The sequence below is a fragment of the Salvia miltiorrhiza genome, chromosome 2 (genome assembly GCF_028751815.1).
Source record: "Salvia miltiorrhiza cultivar Shanhuang (shh) chromosome 2, IMPLAD_Smil_shh, whole genome shotgun sequence".
Taxonomy (NCBI): domain Eukaryota; kingdom Viridiplantae; phylum Streptophyta; class Magnoliopsida; order Lamiales; family Lamiaceae; genus Salvia; species Salvia miltiorrhiza.
In genome coordinates, this window is record NC_080388.1 from 62548137 (window position 1) to 62570050 (window position 21914).

Below are 21914 nucleotides of genomic sequence, written 5' to 3' on the forward strand. Positions count from 1 at the left end.
ATTATTATTATTATTATTATTATTATTATTATTATTATTATTATTATTATTATTGAATGCATTAACAGTTCATGCTTCTAATAAATTTGCCGCAACTAGCGAAGGTTCCTTTTTTCGGTAAACAAATTCATATGTGCAAAACCACATTTAACTTTATTTAAAAAAAAAAATAAGTGATTCCAATTTCCAAGTAATTTTTGTCCTCAAATAGGAATTTACCATGTGGGTCGGGGTAAAAATGCCTTGGGAAGAGGAGAATTTGATGACAATATAGGAGAGAGATGGCAGCTTAGGGGATTGTGAAAGGCAAAATAAATTATTGGATTAAGCAACCAATTTCCTATGTCTTTTTCTTTCTAAATGTCTGCTAAAATATAAACAAAATTTAATTCGATTTATGTTGGTTTAAAAATGACCTGTCACAAAAACTTAAACGACTAAGTGTGGGCGTGGATAAAGAGGAGACCTTATTTAGATTGTCTCTTAATTTGTTTTTTATTTTCTATTTTTACGCAAGAGAAAAGTCAGCTTCTATTATCTAATATGCGTATTGGATAAATTTCGTTTCAGCAGGATTTAAAGTCGATAGTTTTAATCAATTCAATGTTGAAAGTAATGAATTCTCTTTTGGTTTTTATCTTCTTTTTAACTGTGGTTATGAAATTTGATTTACTGTATGTGGTGAATTTGGTTATCGAGGAAGGGTCAGTGGGTGCGTTTCGGGAGTAGGGCTCAGTTAAAAATTACAAGGTCACATGACTGGAAAAGCATACATGTAAATATACGTTTATTCATAAATAAACATATACTTATACGTTTTGTCAAAAAAAATATATATATATATATACACTTACACCTAAGATATTTTATCTTGATATATGCCCCGATATATATGAATATTATATCTCACCAAATGTATATATTTACTGTACCCCAAAATACAATATGGCTGTATCATTATTAACTAAAATAATTTTCTCTAGGAAAAAATTATTTAAGAAAGAAAATATATTTTATAATGGGCCTATTAAAGAATCTCAAAACGGTAGGGTTTTGACATTTCTTTTCCTTTGAGATTTCAGCTTCTCAAAAAGTTCTCCTCAATAATTAATCAGTGTGTCACTAAAATTAAATACGATAATGCCCTATTGAGAAATTAAAGTATAAGTTTACAGTACGAAGATTTCCGTTTTTCAAAAAATAAAAATAAAATTTCCTTCCTTCAATCGAGATGCCGTGAGTTGTATATTTTCACTTCATGTAAGTATGTAACACTTACAAAATTATTTTTCTCTAATTTCTTTTGCTCTTCAACAAAGTGGTAAAATATCTTTTACTGCATGCAAATTTTTTTTTTGATGGGACAAAGTAATGTTAGAAGTTAACAGTTAGCAGTTAGTACCCCAAACACTCCAAGAAATCACCAAGCCCACCTTATCTCTCCAAACACCAAATTCTCTCCCAATGGGGATCGAACCCGAGTCTCATCACTAAAGTGAGGACCCGGTGGCCAGGTGAGTTTTACTGCATGCAATTAATTTTGTTGTTACTTGTCTTCATTCTTTAATTCAAGAGGTGATTTTGAATTTAGGTTTGATGTAGTGGTTGACTTACGATTTGAAAATTCAACGTGATTTTTCTTAAGTTATTTTTTTTATGTTTGATTTTGTAAACACAAATTTATGTATTTAATTTAATAAATATAATATTACGTATAATTTTAATATTTGTAGATCAAATGTATTTGTATGGGTTGCTATCTCTGTTTGATCCTCTGATTTTTCTCTTCAAATTGATTCTCGGATGGTCTTTGATTAATCCTTGAGATTTGTTGGAGAAATATGCCTCCGATCTTGTTGGACTTGATCTTTGAGCTTTATAACGTTGATGCAGAGGGCTTTCACGTTGGGCTTGACTTGAGATTAGTGATTTTGAACGTTGATGTAGAGGGTCTTCGTCTTATTTCTGAATCGAACGCTTATTTCTGAATCGAACATTGAACTTGATTTGAACTTTGGGCTGCTTCACGAAGAACGCCTTTGAACCTTGAGCGTTGTGTGAAGTTCGTTGTAGAGAATTCTCTTTCAATTCTTGAGCTTTTAGAATTATGATTTGGTGTGTTTATGATTGATATGGAGACCCTTATTTATAGTTGTAGAAAGAGTCAGACTTTGAGCCAGAACCCACATAATTATGAGCTTAGGATCCACATATGGAACTTTTAGTGTGCCATATGAAGAAACGTCTGATTCATAATTGAATTTATATATTACATAGAGATTTAATGCCACAAGATTACATAGAGATTTAATGCCACAAGAATTGAACAAGATATATGGATTTAAAATATATGGATAGAATTCAATCCAAAACTCGTGAACTGAATCGCTAGATCGCCGCCATGAGTTTTGCATATGTAACTTGATTCCACCTGTGTGAATACTAGCTATATCATCTTCAAAATCAGATCTATCTTTTCAAATAATTGGTATTGGTATATTTAAGCTATGCAAATTAATGGCATTAAAGTTATTAATAGACATGAGTGTCGATCTCACTCAATCCATACAACTATATATGAGAAATCTCATAAATCATTAAGATTTCATCTGACAATATGTTTTTGTTTATCAAGAAGGTCAAACTCTTTCCTTGATATTGAAGTAAATAATATTAATTTTGTCAAATTATTTGGATATTTCTAGCCTTCTAGGCATATATATAGTGTGGATCAGTTGCATATTGAAAATACTAATGTTTACTGTCTACACATTACGGTAAGTTTAATTTGATGGATTTGTTTATATTAAAAGATGATTAATACTATGGTTTGGTTCGAGTCCTGAGGCCGAGATTAGTTGTAGAAGGGAAGTGTCTTAATTATCAATTCAATTACATTTCATTGTTTGATAAATTTGCCCAATAATATTGTAGTAGTATGTATATTAGTCAACGAGACATAATTTAAGTGGCAAAATTAGATACCTAAAGACTCTCTTTTGTGAGATGTATAAATTCAATCTCACCTACATATACTGTAGTATTTTCTCACCTTTGTGTGGTATAGTGGTTGTAGGATAGAGATCTCATCTGTGCGCGGTGTAATGGCTTATTTGATGATTATTATTATTATATATATATATATATACCTCTATAATTCAAAAAAAAATTATTATAGTATATTAAAAATAAATAAATAATAAGATGTGTATATATAGTTCAAATTAACATAAAATCGTGCCTATAAAGTATGTTCTAAATTAATTAATACTCCGTGTAAAAATCATACTATAAAGTGGGAATATATTATCAATATAATTAGGGTATGTTTGTTTTTTATTCCTCTAAATGGAGGGATAATATAATGAGGTATAAATTTATCACGTAAAATGATGACCACATTTTTTATATCTTATTTGGTTTGAAGGATAATATATTTATCCACTCCTTATAAGGTGGTATAAAAGTATATCACCCTTTCTTAGGTATAAGATTATCCCTTTCCCAACTGATAAGGAGCTGCCCGAAAAATAATTCAACCTGCTCAGATTTTTTTATACATCAAAGTAGAGAAGGTATAAGATGGTAAATATAGCTTATCTCTTCCTTATACCTCAAAGCAAACACACTCTAATAATCACTCCATTAATTTTTTGAATTGAATATGATTAGGGGTGAGCATTCGGGCGGTTCGGATCAAAACCAAACCGTACCAAAAAAAAAATCGAACTCAAACCGTTTAGATGGCCGAATTCGAATCGTAAATTTTCGGTTCGGTTTGGCATAAATCGTTTTATTTTATTTATTTATTTAAAACTATATATTTAATAATTTATTAATAATATTTAATTTTAGATGATACAATTATAATCTAATATGTGTAAAGTACTAAAGTGTAAAACCCTAAAACATGAATTTAATTTTTAATTATTTAATAATTATTTATTTAAAATATATATATATATATATATATTTAATAATTTATTAATAATATTTAATTCAGGCGGATTCGGGTTGAAAACCGCCCCATTTTTTCAAACTCGAACTCGAACTTTTTTAATTTCAAATCGAACCGAACTGTCTTATACATAAAAACCGAATCAAACCGTTATTTTTGGTTCGATTAATTTGGTTCGATTTGACGGTTCGATTCAATTTTGCTCAGCCCTAAATATGATGACATTTAAATGTGACAAATATCAACTTTTTGATGAGTTCATCACATAAGAATACGGTGGGATGAAATTGTTGAAACCAATCTAACATATATTGACTTTTTTTTTAGTGTAATAATAGCATTACATTTGAGATCTCAACTTCTTCTTCTTCTTTTCTTTTCTTTTTTTTTTGAATGTAGGGATCTCAACTTCTTTAAACACAAATAAGGATGACAAAATTGGTCGAATGCAGAAAAGTGGGAGCTTGGTTTAATTTCGCATTATACCTGGAACAATAATCACCATATAAGACTTAACTTGATTAATATTTTGTGCGACACAAAAAAATTATGTGAAACATATGATCATGATTTGGATCCAAACCCATTACAACGATATATTTGTATTTTTATTGACTTTTATAAAAATAAATATGTTATTACGCATGGCTTCTTAGAGCACCTGCAACGCAGCTACTCGAGGGCCTCCTCGAGTAGTGCGTTGCACTCGGGTAGACCGTTGCGGCGAGGAGGTACTCGAGGCATACTCGAGTCTTCGAGTATGCTCGAAGGGGGGAGAGGATGGCGCGTGCAATGCACGCGCCCTAATAAAAAAAAAGAAAAATTTGATAAATTCGAATTTTATTCGAATTTTGACTGCATCTCCTCGATTTGCGCACGTTTGACCGACCGTTTTCATTTTTTTTTTCTCCTCTTTAAAAAACCCCAACTTCTCCCCACCATCTTCACACCTCTTCTTCTCCTCTAATTTTCATATCCTCCATTTCTCTTCAAGAATTTTCTCCGTCATGGATCCACACAACCCTTTCTACGATCCAAATTGGTGCCCCGATCTCTCCTCCGATTATCATCCCGATATGGGAGGAATCAACTTGGAGGAGAGCCCGCCCGAGGAGGAACCGGTCAGTGCACAGCAGAGTGTCTCCCCACCAAAGAAAGGCGGCCGGAGGAAGGAAATGGCCACCAAAATCAAGCACGACAAGGAAGCTAGGTACCGTCATACTTACCTTCCCGAGCATATGGATCTCATCGTCCAAATTTGGGCGGAGGAGACCAACGACGCCATCCGTGGGACGGATCAAAAGGGAGAGGCGTATTGGGGCCGGATCCGCGCACGTGTGAACCCCATCCTCGGCGTCGACCTTAAGATCAAGCAACTTCAAGGCCACTGGTCCTCCGGTCATTCGGATGATATGCTTCGTGACAAGGCCCAAATCCTCTTCAGGGCTCGAAGCCCACATAGGGCCTCCTTCAATTTCTGGAACGCGTGGAAAATTCTCCGGAACAATCCCAAGTTCAAGTCGATGTACCTCGTTGGAGACGTGCATGCCTCCAAGAGGACAAAGACCACGGAAGAGGGCGGCTTCACCACCTCGGCGTCGGGCGAGGAGATCTCTTCTGCTCGGCCCATTGGCAACAAGGCGGCGAAGGCGGCGGCGAAGGGGAAAGGGAAGGCATCAGCGTCGCATACGAGCTCGGATCCTCCACCGGCAATAGTGGAGAGGTTGGACAGGACCGACGAGCAGATGAGGGCATTCACCGCCCAGTACCAGCGGAGGAACGATATCAGGGAGAGGGAGCTCGATATGCAGCTCCTGAACACGGATACGACGCACATGACGGACGCACAACGTGCATTGCACGCGTCTATGGTCGCCGACGTGCTCAGGCGTCGTGGTCTATCCTAGGCTTTTAATTATGTAATTTTAATGATGTTTTAGTTGTTTTTAATTTTTATGTAATTTTATTTTATGTTTTAGGTGTTTTTAAATTTTTATGTAATTTTTTTTATGCTTTAGGTAATTTTAAATTTTATGTTTAATGGCGTATTTAACTATTACAAAAATATGTTATTTAAATTATGCAATAAAATTTAAATGAAAAACATAAAATCAAAACTAATATTATCAAGTAGGCTATCAAGGAACCCCAATGCAGCACTACCTACTCAATAACACAACTACTATCAAGTAGGCTATCAAGGAACCCCATCGCGGATGCTCTTATCTAACTTGATTTTGATTCTCATAATATGACAGTCTCATACAAGACTCTTTATATAACAAGGGGGCGTTTGATTGCCGAAATTAAATTAAAAACACAAAATATGAACTATTTTCAGCTCTTAGATTATCAAGGTTTACGGTTGATTCATCACTTTGTTTGATGAATTAATAATCATGTGTGATTCATCATGTGTCACATTTTTAGTTCGTCACATATAATATATGGTTCAAATTTTGACCTATATACTATCATAACATTTTTAGTCCGTCACATATAATGTATGGTTCAAATTTTGACCTAGGGGTGTTCACAATTTGGTTTAAACCATAGACCAAATCAAATCAAACCAAACCGTAATTGTGCGGTTTGAAAAATATGATTTGATTTATATTTTTTGAAAAATATAGTTTACGGTTTAGGTTTGGTTTCTTAAAAATATAGACCAAACCAAACCGTAAACCGTAATATATTTAAAGTAATAATAATAATAATAATAATAATAATAATAATAATTATTATTATTATTATTATTATTATTATTATTATTATTATTATTATTATTATTATTATTTTGTTCCGTTGTTACTTTCTCTAAGTTAAAAAAGAAAGATGGAGTCATTTCATTTATGCCTTAGAATAGTTCTTAATGTGTTTCGACATCATTATTATTATTATTATTATTATTATTATTATTATTATTATTATTATTATTATTATTATTATTATTATTATTATCAATGATATTTTCTTTTTATTATTTTTGAATATCTTAGAAGTTCGATCTTTTTAGTACTTTTAAATAAAAAAAATAAAAAAATATAAACAAACTGCAAACCAAATCACACCAAATCATATTAATACAGTTTGATTTGGTTTGGTTTGATTTGGTTTGATTTTGATACTAATACAATTTAATTTTATTTCAAAAAATTATCAAATCGTATTTTACTATTTGATTTAGTTTTAATCGCGAACGCCCTATTTTGACCTATATATTTTCATAAGAAGAGGGGTCTAGGATTTCATCCCTGTGTGTGTAGAGAATTCAAATTAGTTAACTACTAACCGAACATACATATTTAAATTGTCACTTTAGGCAAAACTATCTTCGTATTATGTTGATTAAATATTAAATTACAATTAAAATCATAACCCGATTGTTGTATGTTGATCTATATGGTCATGATTCTTATTTATTCTTTGTAAATGATACTACGCTATTTGTAACTCACAAAACCTTTAATGGAACAGTCTTATCTCTTATGGTCCAAAATTAGTGAGAGTAAAAAATCCAAGTTATATCTTTTTAATACTTTTTTTTTTTTGATCGGGCAAAGTCATGTTAGATGTTAGTAGTTAGTTCCCCATCCACTCCAAGAACCACCTTATCTCTCCATTCACCAAATCCACCTTATATCTTCAATCTCCAATTCGCTGAGGACCTGGTGGCCAGTGGGCTAAGCCCCCTGGTTTATATCTTTTTAATACTATAAAACTAGTACTAATATTTATGAGCGTAATGTACTTTGTAAACAAATATTTATGGAAAAAAATACTTCTACACAATATTATCACCTCTATGTTCACAAATATTACACTGGATCTTTGGTTATTGAGTTACATTTAAGCGATACTTTTGGACATATTTGCTACATTATTTTAACTACAGTATTAGTTGTGTTCCCCACTATTTAACTCTTTTACGTTACCTTAATTATAAACAAAAATAAATTAGAGATCCCCTTTTTAATTAATATAAACTAAACCCCAAAATTAACAAGATAATCTTGTGAAAAATCTTTATCAATAAATCCACAATGCACATAACTTTCAACGATGCCATGAAAAAGGGGAAATTTCAACAAGTGTCGCATATTAAAATATATGGGAAAAACATCCTTTAGCAGAAAGTCATATTAGTAGCGGCAATAAAAACAAATGAATACGCATATACTTTTTGGACGGACTTAAACTTAGCTTTTAAAATTTAATTTATTTGGTTTTGGATTCATGGAGCCCCCAACCTACTTATTTTAGGTTATGATTTATATATATAGTTGCTCATTTGCTAACTTTCTAAATAAAACAATCCACTAAAATTTGATTATCTAATTTAAGGAGACATGAAAACCACAAAATTTAGGTAACACTGTGTGTGTGCTTCTTGTGGACTTTGGTAATTAATACTCCATCGCTTCATATTTTTTTTGAAATTATAAGAGGCGTCTGAATATAAACAATTGTGCAATTCGCACGCTGGCTGAAATAGAACACCACTTAAAATGAGAAAACATCACTGCACGCAAGCATGATTGAACCCAAGACCTCTTACAAATGAGAGCCTTTGGATACGTCAGCTTTGCCACTAGAAGAATGCCTCATTAGCTCCATCTGTTCACATTAAGTGTTATCTTTTTATTATTTTCGTACATTTATGATAAATGTAATCTTTTCATTTTAGAACATAGTATAATTTATACAGATTTCTCAATATTTAATATTATAAGTATCTTGATATTTCTATCATTTGAACTAGTTTAACTTGATTCATATCTCATTAAAAGGGTGAGATCAAAAAAAATTAGTCTTAAGAATAAAAATATTTAATCATGTATCTGGTCAAACGCACCTTTATAAGATGGCGTTTGGTTTTATGAAAGTGACAGATAAGACTGATAAGACTAAAAAATGAGCAATCTAATTTTGGGGTGATAAACAATCTTCCAATTATATGGTTAGCATGTTAGTCTATTCATCTTTTACATATAGGAATGTAAAACACATCGAATCGAAGCGAATTTTAATGGATTCGAGTATGGTCTACAAGTTCAAAATAAAAACGATGGCAACAAAAAATAAATTGAAAAAAAAAAACAGAACATACATTGAAAAAAATAGAAAACAAATTCAAAGAACAAATAAGTGAATAAAAGTTCCGATACTTTTTTTTTTTGAGGGGATAAAAAGCTCAATTTATCTATCTTCTATCTATTATTTATTATTTATTATATAATAGAATACATACTGGAGAGCATACATCGATTCTAAATTTTATGTGGCATCTCCATGCTTCTTCTTTTTCATTTTTCTAAATTCCATAATTTAATTTGAAATCTATTAATTATATAATCTAATTATGAATTGTAAATCATGTAACCGTTGTTTTCCTAATATATTACTCCCTCCGTCCACCAATTCAAGGCCTACTTGCCTTTTTGGGACGTCCACAAAAACAAGGCCTACCTATTTTTGGTAAGTTTTTATTCATTATTTAATCAAAAAAGTCAAAGATTCTTTACAAAAAAGTGGGACCCTTTCCCCACTCAACTAATAAAAATACACTTTTTTCTTAAAAAGTGGGACGCTTTCTCCACTCAACTAATAAAAATACACTTTTTCTTAAAATCTGTGTTTTTTCCCCCTAGGCCTTTAATTGGTGGACGGAGGGAGTATAATCAAGCAATCAATTTGCATTTATATCAAAACATTAAAATATGGGAACATGTCAATAAAAAAGCTGACGTTATATAACAATTAAATGATTGTCTTTAATATCCTAATTAACCATTAATTGTACATATCTGTATATAAATAAAATTAACATGTGGCTTCTGTATAACTTCTATGGATATCCATCTCTCTCTCTATATATATGTAAAGATATGAGTCTTATCAGTACATGTCTTCCTCTCTCATTCCTATTTTCTTGTGTTACACAGCTTATGTATATCTATCTATACATGAAAACTGATAATTACTCTCTTAAACACTCTAAAAATATTTATAATTGCTCAAACTACCTGTTTACATGAACTCATGCATATTCATATTAATTGCCTTTGCTGATGTCGTGTTATCACATTAACCTTGAGAAAAATCTTGCTTAGGGTCACCAAAATTCTACTATTCATATATATATATATATATATAGTTACTCCTTCCATATACTTTTATTAATATAAGTTATTTGTTAGAAAATTGAATTGAAATAAGGTCCTTAATTCAGAAGACAATGTAAACAAAATAACGTATATTTTTGAGATGGGGCGGGGGTATATTTTTTAATATTGGATTGTTGTTTTGTTGAAAGGATAAGGTATAATGGCTCAAATTATCAAAGTAGTATATTTCAAAATCTTTTAATACTAGCCGTTTGGTTTGGTGGATATGATAGATAAGATTGATAGTATTGGAGGGTGATTAAATAATCCACTCAACTTTGGAGTGATTTAAGTGATTATATACGGGCCGAGTTATTAATCACATGCTCAATCATACAAGCCAAACACTTAATTAAGGTGGATTATCTTATCAATCATGCCTTATCACTCGAATCAAACGCCTCCGATTCGTATCATAAATCGACAAAGTTCTCAGTTTGATGAGGCATATTAGGTTTGATAAGAAACATATACCGCGTTTTGGATCAGTTTGGTAGGCAATATACATATAACCGAAGGCCCGCATTAATATCAGTGTTAGACATACTTCGGAACTGGCCCAGATCCACAAACCCATTGTCTACAGTATATGGTGTTAACTTTCCCAGACCACTTTTTTGCCCCTTGTTTCAAATTCAAAAATCATTTTTCAGCTCACTCAACTCTGGTCGTCGTGTGAAGGCCTTTATCGAGCTCGTATTTGTGAAGGTAAAGTTTGCATTTATTTGTGCAGTATACATCGTCGTCGCGTCTGTATCAACTGAGATTATGTGCAGTGGTGCTCTGGAATTTGTATATTGAGTGAAATTAGGGTTTGAATGTCGAATTGAAAAAAATAAACTTCGACCTAGCTGTATATGTGAGTTTGAATCATGAACACCATTTAATTTCGAGGTTTTTTTATGCTTCGGAATCAGACATGGGCGAAGCTAGTACCTTGTAGAGACGGAATTGGCGAAGACCAGTGGACGAGAATATTGGAGTGGTATGTTTTATACTCTTTCAATTCTTGTTCACATTTAACATTTTCAGTATTTCGCTGGTGTGCGACTAGTATGAACGATGTGGGATTTTTATTTTTAAATGGCGATGCTTGTTAAGCGGCAGATTTGCAAGTATGTTCCCTCCCTTGTATGTGCAGATTGCAGTTTCCCATTCCATCCTCACATAAACACTATCTTTTAAAACCTTATCTATACTTGTGCAATTCCCCCCTGCTACTATCTAACTATGTCGTTTCAATTCGACATTCGTGGCCACATAACTGAATGTTACATTACGGTTTGGTTTTCGAATTATATGTGCTGTTGGTTTTTATTTGTTTTCCAGAAGAAAATGGGCTGCTCTCGCCACCACAAATAAATCCAATGCTGATTTGGTATTAGGAGCTATGTTCCTCCCAAACTTAGACATGAGATTGAATTAATTCATTTATTTGGTTTAGTGATCATTGATAATGAAAATACTGTTTAGAATATTTGTTTATTTTTATAAACTATTCGATTTCATTTCAACAAGTCGTTGTAGACTTGTAGTATAGTGGTAAGTATTCCCGCCTGTCACTTGGGTGACCTGCCGGGTTCGATCCCCGGCAAAGGCGAAATTTATTTTTTAAATTTTCTTCATTTTCCGTATTTCTTTTTAGATTAATTTACAAATAATAATTGTTCATTATTCTAAGTTCAAAATAAGTTATTTTACGATATTGATACGTTATTATTTTTTTCCAATATATTCCTTTTCCATATTTCTTTACAGAATTTTTAGACAAAATTTATCAATTGTTCATAATAACTTCAATTATTTTATTCTGATATATATGTTGCCTTGCCTCAAAAGAAAATGCCAAATGCGCGTGAAATAATGTTCGGTATATCTGCTGGCTTATTTCCTCGGTCTCCAACGGCGGCTGCAATTGGGCGGCGCCACCTCCTTTCTGAATCCTCCTTCACCATTCCATGGTGGTATAATAACAAAAGTGGATTAAGATTGAAGACAATGGCCTCAATTTCAACAGATGTAGAAAAACCGTGGAAACCCTGGCTTTTCGTTGGCCTCGGCAACCCCGGGAAGCGCTACAGCGGTACTCGCCACAATGTCAGCATATCATAGCTAGATACATAAATTTATTGTATATGACTGCATTTACTTTGATGGGTAGATTAATCAGTGGAAAAGAATGAATAACAAAAATTTATGCTTTAAAATGTCTCATCTCTTTTTCAACACTTGATACAAAAGTATTTTTCCTTTCTTATTTTCACTTCAAGGATGGATAATATTATCCCTCCATTTTTGGAGGGATAATGTTATCCATCCTTGAAGTGAAAATAAGGAAGTAAAAATAGTGAACATCTCTTTTGTGTCAAATGTTGGAAAACAAAGGAGACATTTGAAGGCATAAATTTTTATTATCCATCATTTTCCATGGATAAATTTATCCATCAAAGTAAATGCAGCCTATGTATATAACGATGGACAAGTGGTTTTATTGATTGTGGTTTTTGTGTTGTAAACAGGTGGGATTTGAGTTGATTGACTATATAGCTGAAGCAGAAGGGATTTCAACAAGCTCCATCTCCTTTAAATCTGCTTTTGGGAAAGGTGACTCATGAATATAGTGTTTTTCGTTTGGGGGAGTAAATTTAACAACTTTGTCTTGGAATCTAAGTAGAAACAATTTGTATAGTGGTAAAATGTGCCTTGGAAAAACAGACGATGGTGTTTAATGTTATATGTTTGGAGAAACTCAGGAACTTCAGCAAATTTACAACACAATCTTCTACTTAATCGAAGATGATTTGTATCTTGAGGATTCAATGAATGTTGGTGATTCTAGAGAAACATTAATTAATCTCAAGGCATATCAGTCAGGTGATAGCTTTTTATGTGGTTAGGTTTCATTGGAGATGTTCCAGTTATGCTTGCAAAACCACAAACTTTCATGAATGCTAGTGGTGAGTCTGTAAGTTCACTCCACGTCCACACATCATGCTAATTATTCAAACATCTGTTCACCAAGAGATGAATGGTTGATATACTTATTTTTGTTCGCAGGTTGGTGCTCTTGTTTCATATTATAAGATCCCATTGGATCAAGTCCTCGCGGTAATGTATCTGCAGCCATTTATTACCTTCGTACCACTCTGCAAGCACTAAGTTGATGGTTGCTCTCATTTCAGATGTTCGATGACATAGATCTGCCATTTGCGAAGTTGAGACTATTACCTAAAGGTGGACATGGAGGACATAATGGGTATTCACATATCCCTTAGTCTGTTGTTTACATTTCATGTGCAGTAGCATTTTTTCAAGTCTTGTCAACTCAATAATATAAGAGAGGGAATCACCAGTTGAAACCTTTTGATGCAACATTATCAAATAAAAGGCCAATTTCTATTTGTTGAACATTTTCCTCTCCAATCTTTAATTTATGTGTAGCAAGTTGTAGTACTTATGCTGGAATTATTAAGATTTAGACTTCCGTTCTATTTTCATTTAGTTTCTATATTGGTTTAATGTATGTGGAACTTGTCTTCAGATTGTGATAGCTCAATCCTTGTCTAGAGTCCTTCTTTGGACATACTTTATTCATTGCCTAAATCCAATTAGCTTCCCATGATGAATTCTTTCTTATAGCTTATAACATGACAGAAACAGATAAGTATTTGCTTTTCTTTGTTGAAGTGCTGTTCCTAGTTTTGATTGACTTTGTATACTGAATCAATTGGTTTCACAGGATGAGAAGTATTATAACTCACCTCAAATGTAGTCGGGATTTTCCTCGCTTGCGGATAGGTATATCCCATGGTTGAATATCTCATTTGCGAATTCCTAGTTCTGGCACTGACTAAATTTTGTAGGCATTGGAAGGCCTCCAGGGAAGATGGACGCTGCAAGCTTTGTTCTCCGACCTTTTAATAAACAAGAACGCGAAGAGGTATGTGACTTTGCTCATTTATGTTGTGAGAAGTATCATTTAGTTTAATGGAGCAGAGATCAGATACTTACAACGTTCTCTCCTCATATTTCCAGCTGGATTTCACATTCCAAAATGGATTAGAAGCAGTTCGAATTCTTGTGCAACAGGATTTCAATAGAAGCGCCACCTTTGTAAACAGTGCCAAATCACTTCACACATTGTAGTGAGATGATTTTTTATTTATTTACATAGCATGATGGGAGATGGGAACTTCTTTGGAGAGAGCAGATTCAAGTACCTTAGAAACAAGATCATTACTCATTAGCATTATTCGTGAAGTTGAAAACAGTTGCAAATTTGCATGTCGGATATATAGAGAAGATTTACTACTCCCTCTGTCCTTGAATAGGTGAAAACAGGATCATTGCTCGGACTTGGAACATCATCACTCTTGTCCATTGTCTGAGAGAATTCAACATTAGAAACCACAAACATTAGCAGAATAGCCAAAAGATAAGCTACACAATGTTAATCAGGTATGTATTTATCTTTTTGCATTGAATCATATAATGTAGAAAAGTAGAATAAATCAATTAAATGAAATTGTCTAACAAGCATCCAAAAATAGGGAAACCTAATATACTATTCCCTCCGTCCCAATAAAAGCGGTGCGTATTCCTTTTTGAGCCGTCCCAACGAAAGTGGTGCATTTCCTTTTTTGATAATAATTTTACACTACAAATAATGTGGCTTCACACACTTTTAACACTACAATCTTATTTTTCTTAAATCTCGTATCGAAAAGAAGCGCATCGCTTTCGTTGGGACGGAGAGAGTATTAATCTAGTTATACGTACACAAGTACAATACTATCATAAAGTCCAACACTAAACAATCCTATTTTAAAACATTAGCAACATTTTGAAAATGTTTCGGCCAAAAATGACAAGTTTGATAATGTTATAATGTTCTCGATTTCATCCATACTTTCTTTGTGGTGATCCTGATCATGGTCGAAGTTTGTTTTCTGGAGACAACAAAGAATTCAACGTCCACAATTGAGAGACCTCCAACAAATAATCTTTGAATTGATTCTAGAAAATCTCAGATTGGGTATATTTTTACCTTGTATGGAGCTGCTATTAGTTGGAAATCAATGCAACAATCAGTGGTGATTTTGTCTATCACAGAAGCGTACTTAGCTGTTACTGAGGTAGTGAAGGAAGCAATCTGGTTAAAGGGGATTTTATTTATTTACTTATTTATTCTTTTATTCGTTTTACCTTTTCTTTAGAAGAGAACCTCTTTTTTAGAAGAGAACCTTGATTGAGCTTAAAGATTTATTTTTGTAGTTGTAGACTGAGCTTTGAAGATAATATTTGAGGCTTTACAACTGCTAGCTCCAAAAACCTTCAGATGTTTTCCTTTTTCATTTCTTTTTTCATTTTTCATAAGATTAAGCTTTGAGCCTAGATATTCAATTGTCACATTCAGATGCAGTAAGATCCAAGCTTCAACAAAAAGATAATAAAAAGTGTTTTTTTTTTTTTTTTTAAAGTCAAATGTGGATTCCACGATCCACGCCAGCATAAGCGTACACACCAAACTAATGAAACATGATTTCAATTTTTTTCAAACATAGACAAACCCAATCATCATCATCAAGCAAATCACATACTTGCCACATTACTAAGATGAGATCTTCTATTCCAAAATACGGCTAGTGGGGCAGAAAAGAAAGAAAACCTAAAACCTCAGAAAGCACAAGCTAAAGACTAAGACCACCCAATCATCCAACCTCCTCAATATTTAATTAATTTCTCTCTTTCACATCATCAATTTTCATGCAACCCAATCACATCTATTTTGAATGATTTATTCATGACCACCCAACCACAATATTATCTATAATTATTTTTATTATAACTTTTAACCATTAAAAAATATTTTTATTAAAAATAATATAAGAAATTGTAAAAAATTTTAAAACTAAAAATCGAGCAATAATTATGAAATTAAAAGGCAATATAAAAATTACACAAACTAAATTTAAAATATAAATTACAATAATAGCATTGCAATATTACAAACAAACTGTCGATACCAACAGACACAGAAAAATTATACATTCAATTTTCATGGCCAAATTTCTGCCAAATATGCTCGATCAAGTCTTTTTTAAAAGCACTGTGAGCTTCCCTATTACGAACTTGTGATCTATTTCTCATATAGCTAGAGAGACTTGCAATCCGTTCTGTAGATAACTTAAAATTTGGATCTTCATTTTCTTCCACGTCTCCACTCTGATTACGAAACGTTCTAGCTTCCATAAATTCCGTAGGATCACAATAATTTAGGTAAGTGTGCCTCTCATCTTCCACTATCATATTGTGCATAATGATGCAAGCTGACATCACTTTTTCCATCATATCACGCTCCCACATAAGACATGGTCGTTTGATAAAATGGAAACGAGCTTGTAAAACACCAAATGCCCTCTTAACATCTTTTCGAGCAGCCTCTTGATGTTGGGCAAACAGTTGGTGCTTCTTAATCTGTGGACTATTAATAGATTTGACAAATACTGGCCATTGGGGATATATGCCATCAGTGAGATAATATCTCATATTCTTCTCCTGACCATTTACAACATAACTAACTTTCGGTGCCCGGCCTTCCAAGATGTCCTTGAAAACAAGAGATTGTTCAAGCACGTTGATATCATTTCCGAAACCCGAAGTTCCAAAAAATGCATGCCAGATCCATAAATCTTGAGATGCAACTGCTTCCAAAATGATTGTCGCCTTACCATTTCTTCCTGTATATTGCTCTACCCACGTAGTAGGACAATTTTTCCATTCTCAATGCAAGCAATCAATACTGTACAACATACCCGAGAAACCTCGGTGTTCATCGATATGCATCAAATATGATAGGTCTTCTTCATTTGGCTTCCTGAGGTATTCATCTTCGAAGTTGTTAACTACACCTTCAACGAATTTTTCAACTGATCTTATGGTTTGTGCACTTATTCGGAGGTATTCGTCGTGCAAATCTGCTCCGGTCCTGTTAAGGAATTGAACAAGCTGCTGAATGCAGCACACCAACTCCAATCAAGAAACGCAACAACACTCCCTCAAACTCACTTAAGTGTTTCACTCACGAATTTGAAGTAAAAGTAAAACAAGAACACAAAAGAAACAACACAGGATTTAACGTGGTTCAGCCGAAGCCTACATCCACGGAAGATCAAAGAAGAATATTCACTATCACCAAGAGCAAAGCTACATGAATTACAACAAGAAAAGAACAACTGAGATCACAGCTCAACAAGCCAACTTCAAGGCTGCTGTATACAAATCTCCTTACAATATTTTCTCTCAAAATTCTACAAAGCTTCTAAAAATGCAGAAAGAGGATTCCAGAACATATTTATACACATCATTTGGAGAAGAAATGAGCTGCAGAGATAGATCAGAAGAAGACCTCCTCGCAACAGAATTGAGCTGCCTATTTTCGGTTATAACTGCCAGCTTCCTTCTTTGCACTTTGAATCCTTCAACTTATGAGAAATAACACTTCAGCCCCTCACCTTTAATGCACTTATACATTCACCCTTATTCCACAATTCTCCACCTTGAATGTATCAGTGACATTCTCCACTGATCTTCACAAACACCATAACTGAACTTCACTGAGGCACTGAACTCTCTTGCAGAGAGCTAAGTTGAACAATATCACAACAGTACTTGAACTTACCTTTAGGCAATGCTTTAGTAAGCATATCTGCTGCATTATCCTCAGTTCCTATCTTTACTATCTTAACATCACCCTTCTCAACTATATCTCTAACAAAATGCAATCTTACATCAATATGCTTAGAACGTTCATGAAATACCTGATGTTTAACAAGATGCACTGCACTTTGACTATCACAAAATATAGTAACAGAGTCTTGAACTACTCCCATCTCTTGCACCATACCTTTAAGCCACATCCCTTCTTTAACTGCCTCTGTGACAGCCATGTACTCTGCCTCAGTTGTAGAAAGAGCAACCACAGACTGAAGCATAGACTTCCAACTGACAGCTGAGTTGAACAAAGTAAAGACATATCCAGTTTGAGATTTCCTGGTATCAATGCTCTCAGCATAATCTGAATCAACAAATCCATGCAAGGCCTCTCCATCTTTATCATTCTGTTGCTTATACAGAATTCCAACATCCAGAGTTCCCTTTAAGTATCTCAGAATATACTTTAGAGCCTCCCAGTGAGCTTTTCCTGGATTAGACATGTACCTATTGGTCACACTATTGAGTGAGCTAAATCAGGTCTAGTACAGACCATAGTATACATAATGCTCCCAATTAAACTTGAATAAGGAACATTTTCCATCTCCACCTTCTCTCTGTCAGTTTGTGGCTTCTGCTTTTCCTCCAATTTGACATGCTGTGGAAGTGGAACACCAATAGCTTTGGCTTCATGCATTCTGAACTTCTTAAGAACTTTACCAATGTAATCAGACTGAATGAGCATGAGTTCTGACTTTTCTCTATTCCTCTTGATATCCATTCCTAAGATCCTCCTTGCTTCCCCCAAATCCTTCATGTCAAATTCAGAATTTAAAGCTCTCTTGACTGCATTCACTTCCTTTATTGATTTGCTAGCCACTAGCATATCATCAACATATAAAAGTAGATATACAAAACTACCATCCTTTGCTTCCTTAAGATATACACACCTATCATAAGAGGACCTCCTGAAATTTATGCTCAGCATAAACTCATCAAACCGCTTGTTCCATTGTCTTGGACTTTGTTTAAGTCCATACAAAGATTTCTGTAGCAAGCAAACTTGTGACTTCTTCCCTGAAACACTAAAGCCTTCAGGCTGATCCATATAGATAGTTTCCATCAGTTCACCATTGAGGAATGCAGTTTTTACATCCAGCTGATGTAATTCAAGGTTAAATTGGGCAACTATAGACAATAGTAATCTGATTGAGCTGTGCCTTACAACTGGAGAATAGATTTCATTGAAGTCTATCCCTTCTTGTTGAGTAAAACCCCTGGCCACCAACCTTGCCTTATATCTGATGGTTTCTTTCCCATCTATCACCTCAACCTTTCTTTTGAACAGCCACTTACAGCTCACACATCTCTGTGTCTTTGGCCTGGGAACTAATTTCCAAGTATTGTTCTTGAGCAAAGAATTGAACTCTTCATTCATTGCCTCAATCCTGAACTTTGACTCTTTACAGGTGATAACTTCTTTATAACTTCTTGGTTCTTGATAACTGATCTTCTCAGCAACAGTTAAAGCAAATGATATCTGATCTGCCTCTGCAAACCTAGATGGAGGCTTGATGCTTCTTCTAGCCCTATCTCTTGCAAGCTGATAACTGCTCAAGTCATTTTCAGGTTGATCCAAAACTTCATCCTCTGATTCAACATCAACTTCTTCTTTTACATCTAGTTCTGCAGTAGGTGTTGCTTTATCTCCTGTTGTTGATGGCTCCACCTCAAAATCAGTACCAGCATCATCCTTCTTATATGGCATAACCTCTTCTCTGAAAACAATATCCCTGCTGATAAAAGCTTTTCCTTTCCCAGGCTCAATACACCACACCTTGTATCCTTTAACACCTGCAGGATATCCTATCATGACACACCTCAGAGCCCTTGGTTCAAGTTTATCTTGCTTGATGTGCATATAAGCAAGACATCCAAACTTTCTTAGGTTTGAGTAATCTGCAGGTCTTCCAGTCCATTTCTCTTCTGGAGTTTTAAACTCAATAGCAGATGATGGACATCTGTTAATAAGATAAGCAGCTGTGTTTACAGCTTCTCCCCAAAACCTTGCTGCTAATCCAGAACTTGTGAGCAAGCACCTAACTCTCTCCAAGAGAGTCCTGTTCATCCTTTCTACCACCCCATTTTGCTGTGGATTTCCAGGAACAGACTTGTGTCTCTTGATTCCCTTTGCTTTACAGTAGTCTTGAAATTTTTCAGAAACAAATTCTAAACCATTGTCTGTTCTTAGACATTTCAGTTTAAAATTCTTTTCATCTTCAACTAAGCTGCACCACTCAACAAACTTATCAAACACATCTGTTTTATGTTTAATCACATAAACCCAAACTTTCCTGGAATAATCATCAATTAGATATAGAAAATAACTCCCTCCACCTATAGTGGTAGTTCTAGAAGGCCCCCACAGATCAGCATGAACATATTGGAGAGGTGCAGATGAAGTATGTTTGCCTATGGGATATTTCAGTTTCTTACTCTTACTTAACATACATGATTCACAATTATTCAATTTGATTTCATGTTGTAGTTTAAGAGTTCCTTGCCTTTTCAGTTCAGTGATGCCCTTTTCACTAACATGGCCTAATCTCTCATGCCACAGCATAATATCATTATTAGCAACACTTTCAGTTTCACCAGTTATTGTGGAAGCTACTAAATGATATAAGCTATGCTTTCTAATACCTTTCATAATAGTTCTAGAACCCTTAATCACAAGCAAACTATCTTTATCAGATTTAAACTCATAGCCTTTGGCTTGCAGAGAACCAAGGGAAACTAAATTTCTCTTGAGACTGGGAATATACCTGACCTCAGTTAACTTTCTGATGGAGCCATCATGAAGCTTGAGTTTTACTGAGCCAATTCCCTTAACAGTGCATACTTCATCATTTCCTAGTATCACTGATCCCAAGTTTTCTTCCTGCAAATCACAAAACCAAGATTTAGTTGGACACATATGGAAAGTACAGCCTGAGTCAAGAATCCAATCAGAGCCAAGTTTAGAAGAATTTATGTTGAGAGCTTCAGCTTCTTGGCACTGTTCTGCTATATCAGCAGTGTCAGTGGTGGTGCTCTTCTGAGCTTGCTTTCTTTTCCAGCTGTAGCAGTCTTTCCTAATGTGGCCTGGCTTTTGACAATAATGACACTTCCTTGTCTCTTTAGTGTCATCTTCCTTCCCCTTGGTAGTTTGCCCTGCCTTCTGCTTGTCTTTCCAAGGCTTCTTGGACTTGTTCTTTGTGAATGTTCCTTTGACATTGAGGCTTTCATTTGGTGCCTCTGATTTCGAATCAGCAGCCTTCTGGAGTTCTTTGGATTTGAGAGCATTCACCACTTCTTCCAGAGTGATAGAAGCCTCTTTTCCATACAACATTGCATCTCTCAGATTGTCATATGATTTTGGCAAGGCATTCAATAGTAAGATTGCCTTGTCTTCATCTTCCAGACTGACTTCAATGTCTGCAAGATCATCAACAGCTTTGTTGAACTCATCTAGCTGATCTAAGATAGATTTATCCTCAGTAATTCTGTAAGAATACAATCTTCTTTTCATGTACAGCCTATTGGCCAAAGATTTGGTCATATATAGGCTCTCCAATTTCTCCCAGATTCCTGCTGTAGTCTCTTCCCTTGATACTTCACGCAGAGCTTTATCACCAAGGCATAGAATAATTGCACTATGCGCCTTTTGCACCATCTCAGCATGCTTCAATGCTTCCTCTCCTTCTTTAGGTGCCTTTTTCATTGTCAAGGCACCAAGAAGTCCCTGCTGTGTGAGAATGGCTTTCATCTTCAGTCTCCACAGAGCAAAATCGTTCTTGCCCGTGAATTTCTCGGTCTCAAACTTTGCAGTTGACATTTCAACAAATAGCTTTCAGTATTCTCTGAATGAATCCCTTTTAAAGAATCCACACACAAAACTCCTTCGATCTGCCTTCTCTGAATCTTGCAAGAACCTTCACTGCGTCTTCTCTTTGGTTCCCACAGACGGCGCCACTTTGTTAAGGAATTGAACAAGCTGCTGAATGCAGCACACCAACTCCAATCAAGAAACGCAG

General features: G+C 34.4%; 1 protein-coding gene across 2 annotated transcripts; it reads left to right on the top strand.

Moving 5' to 3' along the window:
- Positions 1-10609: 10609 nt before the first annotated feature.
- On the top strand, positions 10610-14436 carry LOC131010959 (peptidyl-tRNA hydrolase, mitochondrial-like). 2 transcript variants are annotated; one of them, XM_057938671.1, is made up of 11 exons: positions 10669-10833; positions 11043-11110; positions 11209-11240; positions 11965-12222; positions 12645-12729; positions 13023-13090; positions 13183-13233; positions 13308-13381; positions 13865-13923; positions 13989-14065; positions 14161-14436. In XM_057938671.1, the coding sequence occupies exons 4-11, from the start codon at positions 11968-11970 to the stop codon at positions 14269-14271; spliced, it is 780 nt and encodes a 259-aa protein (XP_057794654.1). In that variant the 5' UTR covers positions 10669-10833; positions 11043-11110; positions 11209-11240; positions 11965-11967; the 3' UTR covers positions 14272-14436. The 2 variants fall into 2 exon arrangements, with proteins under 2 accessions (XP_057794653.1, XP_057794654.1); XM_057938670.1 differs by lacking the exon at positions 11209-11240 and having other exon boundaries at positions 10610-10833.
- The last annotated feature ends 7478 nt before the right edge of the window (positions 14437-21914 follow it).

Bases quoted from the DNA above. Each gene is read 5' to 3' on its own strand.
- LOC131010959 (XM_057938670.1), top strand. From the start codon at position 11,968: ATGCCAAATGCGCGTGAAATAATGTTCGGTATATCTGCTGGCTTATTT. The intron at 13,382-13,864 runs GTATTCACATAT...TTGGTTTCACAG, and splicing joins GGACATGGAGGACATAATGG to GATGAGAAGTATTATAACTC. The intron at 13,924-13,988 runs GTATATCCCATG...TAAATTTTGTAG, and splicing joins TTTTCCTCGCTTGCGGATAG to GCATTGGAAGGCCTCCAGGG.